Source organism: Mustelus asterias, chromosome 20 (assembly GCF_964213995.1).
Source record: "Mustelus asterias chromosome 20, sMusAst1.hap1.1, whole genome shotgun sequence".
Classification (NCBI taxonomy): Eukaryota; Metazoa; Chordata; class Chondrichthyes; order Carcharhiniformes; family Triakidae; genus Mustelus; species Mustelus asterias.
Genome location: NC_135820.1, coordinates 27,928,312 through 27,942,274, shown reverse-complemented (window position 1 = coordinate 27,942,274; position 13,963 = coordinate 27,928,312). Strand labels below are relative to the sequence as shown.

The 13,963-nt window shown below is 46.0% G+C and overlaps 1 protein-coding gene across 1 annotated transcript in view; it reads right to left on the bottom strand.

The window, feature by feature from the left end:
• LOC144508454 (tumor necrosis factor receptor superfamily member 5-like) overlaps nt 1–13,963 on the bottom strand; it is a 36,601-nt gene that overhangs the window by 1,817 nt on the left and 20,821 nt on the right. Inside the window, exons 2-7 of the mRNA XM_078236383.1 lie at nt 13,621–13,705; nt 9,791–9,916; nt 8,968–9,117; nt 8,119–8,212; nt 6,888–6,943; nt 1,306–1,416 (exon numbers count right to left, since the gene is read on the bottom strand). Coding sequence (XP_078092509.1) covers nt 1,306–1,416; nt 6,888–6,943; nt 8,119–8,212; nt 8,968–9,117; nt 9,791–9,916; nt 13,621–13,705 — 622 coding nt within the window. The remainder of the gene's footprint in view (nt 1–1,305; nt 1,417–6,887; nt 6,944–8,118; nt 8,213–8,967; nt 9,118–9,790; nt 9,917–13,620; nt 13,706–13,963) is intronic.

Sequence of the window (13,963 nt, the reverse complement as noted above, 5' to 3'; positions counted from 1 at the left end):
ACCCTGCACCTGCACCCTGCACCCAGCACCTGCACCCAGCATCCTGCGCCCTGCACCCAGCACCCAGCATCCTGCACCCAGCACCCTGCGCCCAGCACCCTGCACCCAGCACCCTGCGCCGAGCACCCTGCACCTGCACCCTGCGCCCAGCACCCTGCACCCTGCACCTGCACCCTGAGCCCAGTACCCTGCACCCAGCACCCTGCACCTGCACCCTGCGCACAGCACCCTGCGCCCAGCACCCTGCGCCCAGCACCCTGCGCCCAGCACCCAGCACCTGCACCCTGCGCCCAGCACCCTGCACCCAGCACCCTGCACCTGCACCCTGCGCACAGCACCCTGCGCCCAGCACCCTGCGCCCAGCACCCTGCGCACAGCACCCTGCGCACAGCACCCTGCGCACAGCACCCTGCGCACAGCACCCTGCACCCTGTACCCTGCACCCTGTACCCTGCGCCCAGCACCCTGCGTCCAGCACCCTGCGTCCAGCACCCTGCGCCCAGCACCCTGCGCCCAGCACCCTGCGCCCAGCACCCTGCGCCCAGCACCCTGCGCCCAGCACCCTGTACCCTGCGCCCAGCACCCTGTACCCTGCACCCAGCACCCTGCAACCGGCACCCAGCATCCGGCACCCAGAAGGCTGCACCCAGAAGGCTGCACCCAGTACCCTGTCCGCAGCACCCTTTACCCTGTCCCCTGCGCCCAGCTCCCAGCAACTTGCACCAGTATCCTGCATCCTGTGCCAGCACCCTGTCTCATGTACCCTGCACCCTGTGCCCTCCACCTAGCACCTGTACCCAGCATCCTACAGAGTAGAGGGAGCTTTACTCTGTATCTAACCCCATGCTGTACCTGTCCTGTGAGTGTTTGATCGGGACAGTGTCGAGGGAGAATTACTCTGTATCTAACCCCGTGCTATACCTATCCCGGGAGTGTTTGATGGGGGCAGTGAAGAGGGAGAATTACTCTGTGTCTAACCCCATGGTCTACCTGTCCAGGGAGTGTTTGATGGGGGTAGTGTAGAGGAAGCTTTACTCTGTATCTAACCCCGTGCTGTACCTGTACTGGGAGTGTTTGATGGGGGTAGTGCAGAGGAAGCTTTACTCTGTACCTAACCCTGTGCTGTACCATCCTAGGAATGTTTGATGGAGATAATGTAGAGGGAGCTTTACTCTGTATCTAACCCCGTGCTGTACCTGTCCTGTGAGTGTTTGATGGAGATAATGAACACACATTTCTCAAGTCCAATTTGACAAGCATATAATTCACAAAAAATACTCCAAATGAAATGTCTTAAGCACTTACCTTGATTATATCCAATGCATATGAAGGAAATGAAGATGATGATAAACAGTACTGTACTGAGGAGTGCTATCACAATGATTAATCTTCCTTTGGGTGGGAGTTCGAGGGTACCTGAAATGAAACAGAGTATACAGAGTTTAACAAATTGAATCAGTCCATCTCGAATTTTTATTTATCTGCAGATTGGAGAGGCCAAATTTCCCCAGCAGCCCAACCTGACTGGAAATGGTGAACAGATGGTATGAGAGAGAGCAGTAGCTTGTCTCTGGTCACTCCCTCTCACTGTGAGCAAGCTGCTTCTTTAGAGGTCAGGTGTGAAAGGTCACTATACGGCAGGTGGCATTCAACCTCACAGAGAAAGATAATTTCATCCGACAGAGAGGAGGAAGAAAGAAAGTGGGGGGGGAGGGGGATGAGGAGAGAGAGAGAGGATTTGATTTGATTTATTATGGTCACATACATTAGTATACAGTGAAAAGTATTGTTTCTTATGCGCTATACAGACAAAGCATACTGTTCATAGAGAAGGAAACAAGAGAGTATCTTTTTCCCCAATGGAAGAAGGTGGAAGAGAGAATGTCCAGGATGCATGAGGTCCTTAATTATGCTGGCGGCTTTGGCAAGTCGGAGGGAAGTGTAGACAGAGTCAATGGATAGAAGGCTGGTTTGGATGATGGAATGGGCTACATTCACGACCTTTTGTAGTTTCTTGCAGTCTTAGAACATAGAACACTACAGCGCAGTACAGGCCCTTCGGCCCTCGATGTTGCGCCGACCAGTGGAACCAATCTAAAGCCCCTCTAATCTACACTATTCCAATATCATCCATATGTTTATCCAATAACCATTTGAACGCTCTTAATGTTGACGAGTCCACTACTGTTGCAGGCAGGGCATTCCACGCCCTTACTACTCTCTGAGTAAAGAACCTACCTCTAACATCTGTCCTATATCTCTCACCCCTCAATTTAAAGCAATGTCCCCTCGTGCTAGCCATCACCATCCGAGGAAAAAGGCTCTCACTATCCACCCTATCTAATCCTCTGATCATCTTGTATGCCTCTATTAAGTCACCTCTTAACCTTCTTCTCTCTAACGAAAACAACCTCAAGCCCCTCAGCCTTTCCTCATATGATTTTCCCACCATACCAGGCAACATCCTGGTAAATCTCCTCTGCACCCTTTCCAACACTTCCACATCTTTCCTATAATACGGCGACCAGAACTGTACGCAATACTCCAAATGCGGCCGCACCAGAGTTTTGTACAGTTGCAGCATGACCTCCTGGCTCCGAAGCTCAGTCCCTCTACCAATAAAAGCTAACACACCGTACGCCTTCTTAACAACCCTATCAACCTGGGTGCCAACTTTCAGGGATCTATGCACATGGACACTACCAAGTATCTTACCATTAGCCCAGTACTCTGTATTCCTGTTACTCCTTCCAAAGTGAATCACCTCACACTTTTCCGCATTAAACTCCATTTGCCACCTCTCAGCCCAGCTCTGCAGCTTATCTATGTCCCTCTGTAACCTGCCACTTCCCTCCGCACTGTCTACAACTCCACCGACTTTAGTGTCATCCGCAAATTTACTAATCCATCCTTCCACGCCCTCATCCAGGTCATTAATAAAAATGACAAACAGCAGTGGCTTGGGCTGAGCAGGAGTCATACCAAGCTGTGATACAACCAGAAAAAATGCTTTCTATGGTGCATGGGTAAAAGTTGGTGAGAGTCGTAGCTGACATGCCGGATTTCCTTAGTCTTCTGAGAAAGTAGAGGCGTTGGTGGGCTTTCTTAACTATAGTGTCGGCATGGGGGGGACCAGGACAGTTTGTTGGTGATCTGGACACCTAAAAACTTGAAGCCCTCAACCCTTTCCACTTCATCCCCGTTGATGCAGACAGGGGCATGTTCTCCTTTACGCTTCCTGAAGTCGATGACAATCTCCTTCATTTTGTTGACATTGAGGGAGAGATTATTGTTGCTGCACCAGTTCACCAGATTCTCTATCTCATTCCTGTACTCTGGCTCATCATTGTTTGAAATCTGACCCACTACGGTGGTGTCGTCAGCAAACTTGAAAATCGAATTGGAGGGGAATTTGGCCGCACAGTCATAGACGTATAAGGAGTATAGTAGGGGGCTGAGAACACAGCCTTGTGGGGCATCGGTGTTGAGGATGATCATGGAGGAGATGTTGTTGCCTATCCTGACTGATTATAGTCTATGGATTAGGAAGCAGAGGGAGGAGCCAAGGCCCAGGTCAAGGAGCTTGGAGATTAGTTTTGTCGGAATAATAGTGTTGAAGGCGGAGCTGTAGTCAGTAAATAGGAGTCTGACATCGGTGTCTTTGTTGTCTCGGTGTTCCAGAGTTGAGTGCACGGCCAGGGAAATGGCGTCTGCTGTGGACCTGTTGCGGCGGTAGGCAAACTGTAGTGGATCCAGGCAGTCCGAGAGGCTAGAGTTGATTCGTGCCATGATTAAGCTTTCGAAGCACTTCATAATGATGGATGTCAGAGCCATGGACGATGGTCATTAAGGCACGCTGCTTGGCTTTTCTTTGGTGTTGGAATGATGGTCGTTTTCTTGAAGGAGTTAGGGGCCTCATTGTTGTAAAGAGAGGCTGAAGGTGTCTGCAAATATCCCCGCCAGCTGATCCGCGCAGGATCTGAGTGCTCGTCCGGGTACCCCATCCAGGCCAGTCGCTTTCGACCTTCGAGAAAACTATTCTGACATGTGCAAAGGTGACCTCAGATACAGGTTCATCCAAGGCTTCCAACGTGGAGGGCATGCTCTCGCTGATCTCTTGCTCAAAACGGGCGTAGAATGCATTGAGCTCATCAGGGAGCGGTGCTTTGAAGCCAGGGATTTTACATGCCTTCATCTTATAGCCTGTTATGTCTTGCAGACCTTGCCATAGTTGGCAGGGGTCTGTGTGACTGCACTGGGACTCTAGCTTGGTCCGGTACTATCTTTTGACATCGTTGATGGATCTCCTTAGATCATATCAGGATTTCTTGTATAGGTTGGGGTTGCTTGACCTAGACTTCAGCAAGCAGTGGATATCCCTGTTCATCCATGGTTTCTGGTTGGGGAACATGCAGATTTGCTTCTTTGGCAAACAGTTTTCTACGCACTTACTAATGAGGTCTGTAGTTACTGTAGTGGCATACTCCTCCAGGCTGGTCGCAGAGTTTTTAAATACTGACCAGGGAGAGAGAAAGATAGAGAGAGGGAAGGAAGAATGTGTGTGACAGAGAGAGAGAGAGTGAGAGGGGAGAGAGAGAGAGAGAGAGAGAGTAGAACCTACTATCTGGGGGAGTGAAGATGGAATTCTACCTCCTGGTGCAAAATAGCTGAATTGATCATGAGGAGAATGGGGGGTGAAAACCTACTTCACTCAGAGAGGCATCAGCTGCCCCTGTTAATGACTGCTATAGTGCAGGATTGCACCAACACACTGTGCCAGCAGGCTATCCAATATCAGGGGGCTAAATCCTTTTCATGAGTGCCCATGTAATAAATTGGAGTTTGCTGCCTGAGCCTTGGTCATATTGTGTAACTGGACCCATGTGTGTGTGCCCACCAATGCTTCGATTTTCTCAGGAGGCTAAGGAAATTTGGAGACTATGTCATACACTCTTCCACCTTCTTCCATCAGGAAAAAGGTACAAACGTCTGAGGTCACATACCAACCGACTCAAGAACAGCTTCTTCCCTGCTGCCATCAGACTTTTGAATGGACCTACCTCGCATTAAGTTGATCTTTCACTACACCCTAGCTATGACTGTAACACTACATTCTGCACTCTTTCATTTCCTTCACTTTGAACGGTATGCTTTGTCTGTAAAGTGCACAAGAAACAATACTTTTCACTGTATCCCAATACATCTGACAATAATACATCAAATCAAATCATTAAATCCAGCATTGAAAGGACAGAGTTTGTTTCATTCTTTCATGAGCCAACATTTATCACCTGTCCCTAATTGCCCTTGAACTGAATGGTTTGCCAGGCCATTTTAGAAGGCAGTTAAGATTCAACCACATTGATGTTGGTCAGGAGTCACTTGTAGGCCAGACCAGGTAAGACGGTAGATCTCCTTCCCTAAAGGACATTAGTGAATCAGATGGGTTTTACAACAATCGGTGATTTAGAAGGAAGAGGGGAGATCTGATTGACTGTATAAATACTAACAGGGCTGGACAGACGAGATGCAGGAAGGATATTTTCCTAGATTGGGGAATCTAGAACCAGGGGGCACAATCTTAGTACACTGGGTAGACCATTTAGGACTGAGATGAGGGCGGTGACCCTATGGAATTCTCTACCACAGAAGGCTGTGGAGGTCAAGTCACTAAATGTATTCTGGAAAGAGATAGGTAAATGTTTAAATTTTAATGGCACCAAGGCCTATGGGGAGAAAGTAGGGCTATGGCATTGAGATCGAGGATCAGTCGTGATCATATTGAATGGTGGAGCAGGCTCGAAGGGCTGAATGGCCTACTTCTGCTCCTCGTTACTGTTTCTATGATAGTTGTTGTGTTCAACATTACTGAGACTAGCTTTCGATTCCAGATTTATTAATTGAATTCAAATTCCACCAGTGGGATTTGAACCCGTGACCCCAGAGCATCAGCCTGGGCCTCTGAATTACTAGTCCAGGGACAGTACCACTACAACCAGTGACCCCGGTTTCAGAACCTGTTGTCTTCTGTTATTCAGACAAAGCTTTCCACATCCGTCAAACTTATAGCTGCAGTGCCCAGCGTTGCTGCCAGCGAGAACAGAGAACTTGGCGCTCAGCCAAATCTCCATTCACTGCAAAGGGACTGGAGATTCCCAGCCACGGACGAGATAGGAAAATTCCAGCCAAAGTCTCATTTGCTCCCTCAATTTTCTCTTCCCCATTATATCCTAGGGTCCGAGACCTGGCTTTGTCTTCACCAAAGGGACTGGGGACAAAAGCAGTTTTCAATTTTTAAAAAACTGCCGATAAGTTGAAAGCACACAGTATATCTCAGAAACACCCAGAACATTCCTCAGAAGCAGTAAAAATAACAGCGGTCGCAGGATGGAAAGGGTCAGGCAGAGTTAGGGTCTACCTAACTCACTGAGGCCCCAGTAGTCCATGGCCAACTCTTTACAGTGTGACCGGATTGGTCATGTCACAAACAGGACTTTTTAAATTCAGCCCTTTATTTCATTGTGAGAAATTGTCGCCCCCAGATTGAGAAACATTGAGTGTCAAACAAGATAAATGAAGAGGCAGTGGGTAGACCACATTTGGCATAGGTTCTTAAAATCCCCAGACTGTCCGGTGCAAAGAGATTTCAGAAATAAAGAGACTGACAGTTCTGAGTTCACAAAAAGAATGTTTTAAATTATGACAGTGGGATTAATTTTAATTCTGGGAAATAGTGTGAACAGATGTTAGATCAGCTGCCTGTGATCAATCTCTCCTCGTTTTAATTTCCATTGAGACCATTTCCCCGGAACTAAAGTCAAAATTACTCCCAGAGATTCTTGATGGTCTGTTCTTGTTCAGGAAACCAATGCACTTTATAGACTCACCACATTTCACATCTTTTGTTGAAGTTCCATTTTCTAGTAGTTGAAGTGACCCACAGCTAAAAATAAAAACAAGAAAATGGAAATTACAATTATTATTATTCATCCCTTTTTCATTGCCTCTACCCAGAGAAACTCTCGCCTCCGCACAGCTGGGCTGCTGACGTCTGTTTGGATGGTTGAGCTGTGGATTTGTGAATAATTCCAGCAGGGAGGTGCCCTTTCACACTTGGCCAGCAGGTGGGGGTGTTATTACACGTAATGCAGGGACCAAGGCAGTCACAGAAACAGTAAGGTTTCGGAAAAAGGAGCAAAACCAGAAAATGCTGGAAAATCTTAGCTAGTCTCACACCATCCGTGCAAAGAGAGCAGAGCCAAACTTTCAGGTCTGGGTCATCCTGCTGAGATTTTCCAGCATTTTCTGTTTTTGTTCAAAATTCCATCACCGCAGTAATTTGCTTTTATCTATGGAAAAGGGAGGATTGGCCCAATGGGATTTACCGGTCAGCAACCAAATTCTCCCACTGACAACTGTCCTTCTAATACCCCACTCTCCCACTGAGAACATCCCTCTAGTATCCCAAATCTCCCATTGACAACTGCCCCTTTAATACCCCAAATCTCCCACTGAGAACATCCCTCTAGTATCCCAACTCTCCCACTGAGAACTGCCCCTCTAATATCCCAACTCTCTCATTGACAACTGTCCTTCTAATACCCCAAATCTCCCACTGAGAACTGCTCCGCTAATACCCCAACTCTCCCAGTGAGAACATCCCTCCAAAATCCCAACTCTCCCAATGAGAACATCCCTCTAATACCCCAACTCTCCCATTGACAATTACCCTCTAATACCCCAAATCTCCCACTGAGAACATCCCTCTAATACCCAAATACATCAAATGCTCACGCTGGGGCAACTCAGAACCCCTATATATATATCCCACCCATATCCTAGCCTCCCCATCAAAACTGAACTGGCTTGTGTTTTAACCTCGCATCTTTCAGCAAACATATTTGACTAATATATAATTGAGCTCATTATGCTGCTGTTTTTATCACTTTCCCTGACTGGGGGTTCTGAATGAAATCAGCCTACGCTGAACTCCCACCTAGGGTAAGATTACAAAGGCAGCATAGAGCAGGACATTTTGCTCTTAGTGTCACAGCAGCTATTTTGCTAATTTTAGGGAAGCTTATTTCTGGGATGTCCCCGCATTATATCCATACTTACTCGCTCCATTTCTGGCAGGACGCCAACTTAGAGGACACATTCGAAAAATGTCCAGTCTCACATTTTTCACAGACAGGTTTTGTGAAACCCCCATCTAATAATAAAAGCACATCATCATTTAGAATTGTATACCACATATCACAGAGCTGACACTTGTAGTTGAAAAGTGCTTAGAAATATTGCAGTAAGAATTTTATTCCCAATTTAGTTCGCCCTGTGTGACACAATTTGTATTTAATATTGCATCTTTAGCATAGCAAAAACTGCCCATGGTGTAAGCTGACTAAGATTGATGCTGAGCCCAAGACAGGTACTGAGACAGTGATTTCAGGACAGATGATTGAAACTTTGGTCAGAGAGGCTTAAAAGAGAAGAGAGAGACAGAAAGAGTTTAAGGAGGAAATTCCAGAGCTAAGCAGCCAGGAAACTGGAGACATAGCTGCCAATGGCTGGGTGAAGGGAGCGGGGGATGCACACAAGGTCCGGATTGGAGGGATGCAGCACTCACGGAGGGTTGTGGGGCTGGAGAAGATTTCAGAGGTAGGGAGAGTGAGGGTGTTATACTTGAGGCATTGCTGGAGTGAGACCCAATGCCAGGTCAGTGAGCAGAGTGACAATGGGTGGATGAGTCTTGTTGCCAGTGAAGATGTAGACAGTAGAGCTCTGAGTGAGCTGAGGTTTACCGAACTATTCAAAATAAACAGGGCACTTGAGCCAAATGGCCTCTTCCTATTACTAAGCAGTCAGTTGTTCCTTTAATTCAGAAAGCCATGTCTCAATCCTTTGTTGAGTCTAAAAGAGAATCTGCTGTGCCTAATGTTTTGCCTTCAGCAGTTGTTAGGGTTTTACCTTCTTTGTAAACGACTCCACTTCCAGGTCCACAGACATCGTTGTCTTTACAAATCTCGCAATCCTTGTTAACGCAATACATTCCTGCCTGGCACTTGCAAATAGTGTCAGTGGTACGAGTGCCAGGATTTTCTACCACAAATCCTCCATCTAAGGAAAAGAGAGAGAGAGTGGATCAAAAGAGAAAAAAACCGACAGTACACACAGAGATATGAATATGCCCATTCGATACACCAAGCAACATAACCATGTAGGAAGGTTACAACTGGTGAATTATATTAACAGAAAAAGATTTCCTCTATTTAGAAATTGGCTCTCACTTTCAAACAAACATAACCAAACTGTAGAAGCAGCTCTCACCATCAGATGGTTGGCCAGGTACTTTTTAACCAAGGTTGTGCCAATTTAGTTGCGATGCCCCTGGTGGTCAAATGATCGGGTAACACACAGGGCAGAATTTCCCAGTCCCACCTACCATTAGGATTTTCTGTCCCCGCTGAAGTCAGTGGAGTTTTGAAAGGTTCACCACCTCCGCCCACACAGTGACAGGTTTGTAAATTTCCCCCCTCTGCGTCCAGGTTCACACCCAAAGACTGGGTTCCAGAATGGGGTACTGAGCTATGGCAGGACATTGTTAATCCCAAACACAATGTTCTTCGAGACAATGAAGGGGGCAAACAAGCAACAGCATTATATGTAACCGGAATGGGTGCAGATACATGACTTAAGGTCAGGGTCTGGAACTGGCCAAGCACTTCCTCCTTTTCCAGGAACTAGTTTTGGATCCTAATCAATGAGACACGAGGCAATAATTAATACCTACTACTGTTACAGCTTTTGTGTAGTTGGCAATGGTCCAATGTGTTCCATTCTGACTGATAACGATCAGGGTCACAAGAATGACATTTCGAGTCCTTTTTATCTGTGCATTCACTGCTCATGAACGTACCTGCAAACAACAAACAATTTAATACCCTCAGCAATAGCAAATACACTCAGCACTGTGCAGAAATATTTTCTTTCCTCCCTTTGATTTTAGTTACACCATAAACAGTCTCAGATGGAAGGTTACTGACTGGAAACGTTTCTCTCTCACAATGTTGCCAGGTTGACCTCCTGAGGACATCCAAACAGGTGGTTGGGATGTTCCAAACCTCTGAAATCACCCCCACCACTATCAACCCCACAGACTTCTCCAGTAGCTCAGTGTGCTATTGCACCCTACAGTGCCCTCCTGATCTACCCAACCATGGAGAAAAGGTCCCCCAGTGCTTGCTACTTTGTTACCTGACCTCAAATCTGATGGTGGCAGGGGCACTGCAACTGTCCTTATCTTGATTCTCCCCCTGAGTGTAAAAGGCAAGTGAGGACAGAACTGACCTGTTAAAGTCTACTGTACAGGCACACAATTGGAACATGACCACTGACATGAGGCTGGGAGGATGATGGAGCCATGCAAGAGTCTGTATCAAGGCTAAGACAGATGGCCATAACACCTCCTGCCAACTGAGGTGACTTTTTATTTTTTTCATGGGATATGGGTGTTAGAATGTAACCGGTGATGACATTGGATGTGTTGTAATGTGACCAATGGTAACTAGCTGTAAAGATTAGCTGACCCAGTAAACCATGTAACCAATGACAGAATGATGTGATGATCAGCTGACCAGCTGACTCAGTATAAATAAGCACATGTTGGACATTGCGGGGGACTTGGAATGGCCCAGGGTAAGGCTTCAAGTTTGGAGTAATGAAGTTTCTTTATTAAACCTTTTCTTTGATTTGTAAGTTGGAGTAAGTTTTGTTATTTTTTTATTGTTTACACTGAAAGAGTAATGATGGGCATTGCACGCAAGTCCAACATTTGTTACCCATCCCTAATTGCCCTTAAACTGTGTGGTTTGCTAAATCATTGTAGAGGGCAGTTAAGAGTCAACCACATTGCTATGGCTCTGGAGTGAGACCAGGTAAGGACAGTAGATTTTCTTCCTGAAAGGACATTAGTGAACCAGGTGGGTTTTTTTACAACTACCATTACTGAGGTGAGCTTTACAATTTCAGATTTATTTATTAATCCAAATTTCACAGGACTTGAACTCATGTCCCTAGAAAATTGGCCTGGGCCTCAAGGTTACTAGTCTAGTGATGTTACCACTATCTCTCTCTTGGTCAAGTGACCAGAAAATAATGCAGGAGGAAATTTGTTTAGATGCCAACATTACCAGGCATCTCTTTCCTCAAGCCCCTCTGGCTGACAATACGATCAGATATTTCTTCCTCTCCTAGATCCCCAAAGCAGCAATGATGAGTAGACTCTCCTGAGGCAACCTTACTGTGTTTCTCAGTAGGCCAGGCCTCTTCTCATTGAGCCGCCAGTGCTGTTGTTGCTATGCTACAGAACATTGGGACTAATGGTGTTTTGTACAAAACCAAAAGGAATGTGATGCAGAGGGGAAGTATAAATAACCAAATGAAAGAAAATAAGTGACAAAGTGAATGCAACCGTCACTAACCATTCTAACTGAACATGACCAAACTGGTTGATCGTTTCAGTCAGAAGCAAGGAAGAGAGCTTGTCTCAGCCAGCTCCCCATCACCATTCTCTTCTTAAATGTGTATTTCATATTTGTTTTCATCTCAATTTTGTGTCAAAAGAACAGATGTAACAAGCACCTTTCATGATCTCTGGTTATCCCAAAATAATGATGTGGAGATGCCGGCGTTGGACTGGGGTGAACATAGTAAGAGTTTTAACAACACCAGGTTAAAGTCCAACAGGTTTATTTGGTAGCAAATACCATTAGCTTTCGGAGCGCTGCTCCTTCGTCAGATGGACGAAGGAGCAGCGCTCCGAAAGCTAATGGTATTTGCTATCAAATAAACCTGTTGGACTTTAACCTGGTGTTGTTAAAACTCTAACTATATCCCAAAGTAAGCCTGAGCCAATGAAATGCAGTTTTAATTTAGGAAAATCAGCAGCCAATTTATGTATAGCACTGTCCCTCAAACAGCGATGAGATAATAACCCAGATTACCTGCCTCTTTAATGATATTGTTTGAAGGATAAATATTGACCAAGACACAAGGAGGAACTCCCCTGTTTTCCTTTGACATCATGCAATGGGATCTTTGACATCCACTGACAGAGAACATGGAAGGGCCTTGGCTTTGACAGGACCTTGGTTAAATGTCTCGGCATCCCAGCGCAAGGTGCCTTCAGTGTCAGCCTAGATTTTATTCTCAAGACTCTGCAGTGGGACTTCAACCCACAATCTTCTGACTCAGAGGCAAGAATGCTGTCACTGAACCAAGACTGGCATCTGTTCATCATTTCAGACTTGCCAATGTTTGAAATGAAATGTGATACATTTCAGGCATCTACATCAAGAAGTGCCTATTTCAGGTAAGTATAAGACTAAACCTTTTTCTCCACTACCCCAACCCCAGCAGTAGCACTCATTATTCATTCTCCACCAAGCAACCATTCACGTCCTCTCCAGATAAGGTTAGTGCCCAGTTAGAGTCACTGTTGTGTTGTGGGGCCATGGTTACTGGTGACAGAATTGAGTGCTACCTCATTTATTTGTTGCCAAGACCTCACAAGCCAACAGATAAGAGGATTTCAGCCCTTCAACATGGGCTAGGTTTGAACTTTGAACATAGAAGTGAAAAATACTGCCCACGTCACAGTGCTGTCTGAAATTGTTCCAGAATACCCTTTCCACTACACTGTCTCTCTTGCCAGAAGTGGAAACTGCACCTCAGGAAGAATATGGCTAATCTTAGAGAGAGAACAGTGCAGATTTAGCACAATGATGCCAGGGCAAAAAGGCTTAAGCTGAAAATTTCCAGCCCTTCTTGCTGGCAGGATCTTCCGGTTCCGTTGATGGCAACCCCCACGGTGCAGTCCCCGGTGGTGGAGGGTGCAGGGCACACAGAGCCCCTTGACATCAGCGGGACTGGTAGATCCCACTGCCGGCCAATGGTGGGATACTTCCACTGCCTGAAAGCACGCTGCATGGTTGGCTGGGAAATCCAGGCCATTGATCCTGAGAACAGATTGCATCAATGATGTGGAGATGACTCACCTGATGAAGGAGCAGCACTCCGGAAACTCGTGCTACCAAATAAACCTGTTGGGCTTTAACCATGTGTTGTGAGACTTCTTACAGATTGTATCAACAAAGTTTGTATTTTCTATTCCCTTAAATGTAGAAGATTAAAGGGCAAGCTAACTTAATGTTTAAGGTGATTCAACTATTTAATCAGAAAAATGAAAAGAAAAGATTTCTTCTGTTGGGGAATCCAAAGCAAAGGATTATAATAACCTTAAAATTCAAACCAGGCTGTTCAGGGCAACGTTAGGAAGCATTTCCTCACACAAAGAATAGTAGAAATCTGGAACTCACTCCCACAAAAAGGCTGGCAGGGATGTGGATCAATTGGAAATTTCAGTACTGAGATTGTTGGATTTTTGATAGGCAAGGATATTAAAGGGAATGCTAGGTAGATGAAGTTAAGTTAAAGACCAGCTATGATCTACTTGAATGGTGGAGCAGATTTGAGGGACTGAGGAACCTACTGTTGTTACCACATTCTGATAGCTCAGATCATTGCTCCGACCATTGCCATTATAATGTCATCATTACTCACCAGGTTTACACTTGGAGCAACACTTGTCAAACCTTAAGTACTGGGATCTGTCGTTACAGGTGCTGCTTGAAGCAAGTTGGCAAACCTGAGAAAGAAGCATAGGCACAGAATGAAGATAAGAACTTGTGTCCACTTACAACCCACAGTCCAGTCAAACCTTCCCCACAGACACCTAGCCATGGATAAACTCAACAACATGCTGCGTTTCAATTCTAACATTTTTAAAATGCATTCTTTCATGAGATGTTGGCATCGCTGACAAGGCCAGCATTTGTTGCCCACTCCTAATTGCCCTTGAACTGAGTGGCTAGCTCGGCCATTTCAAAGGACAGTTAAGCGTCAA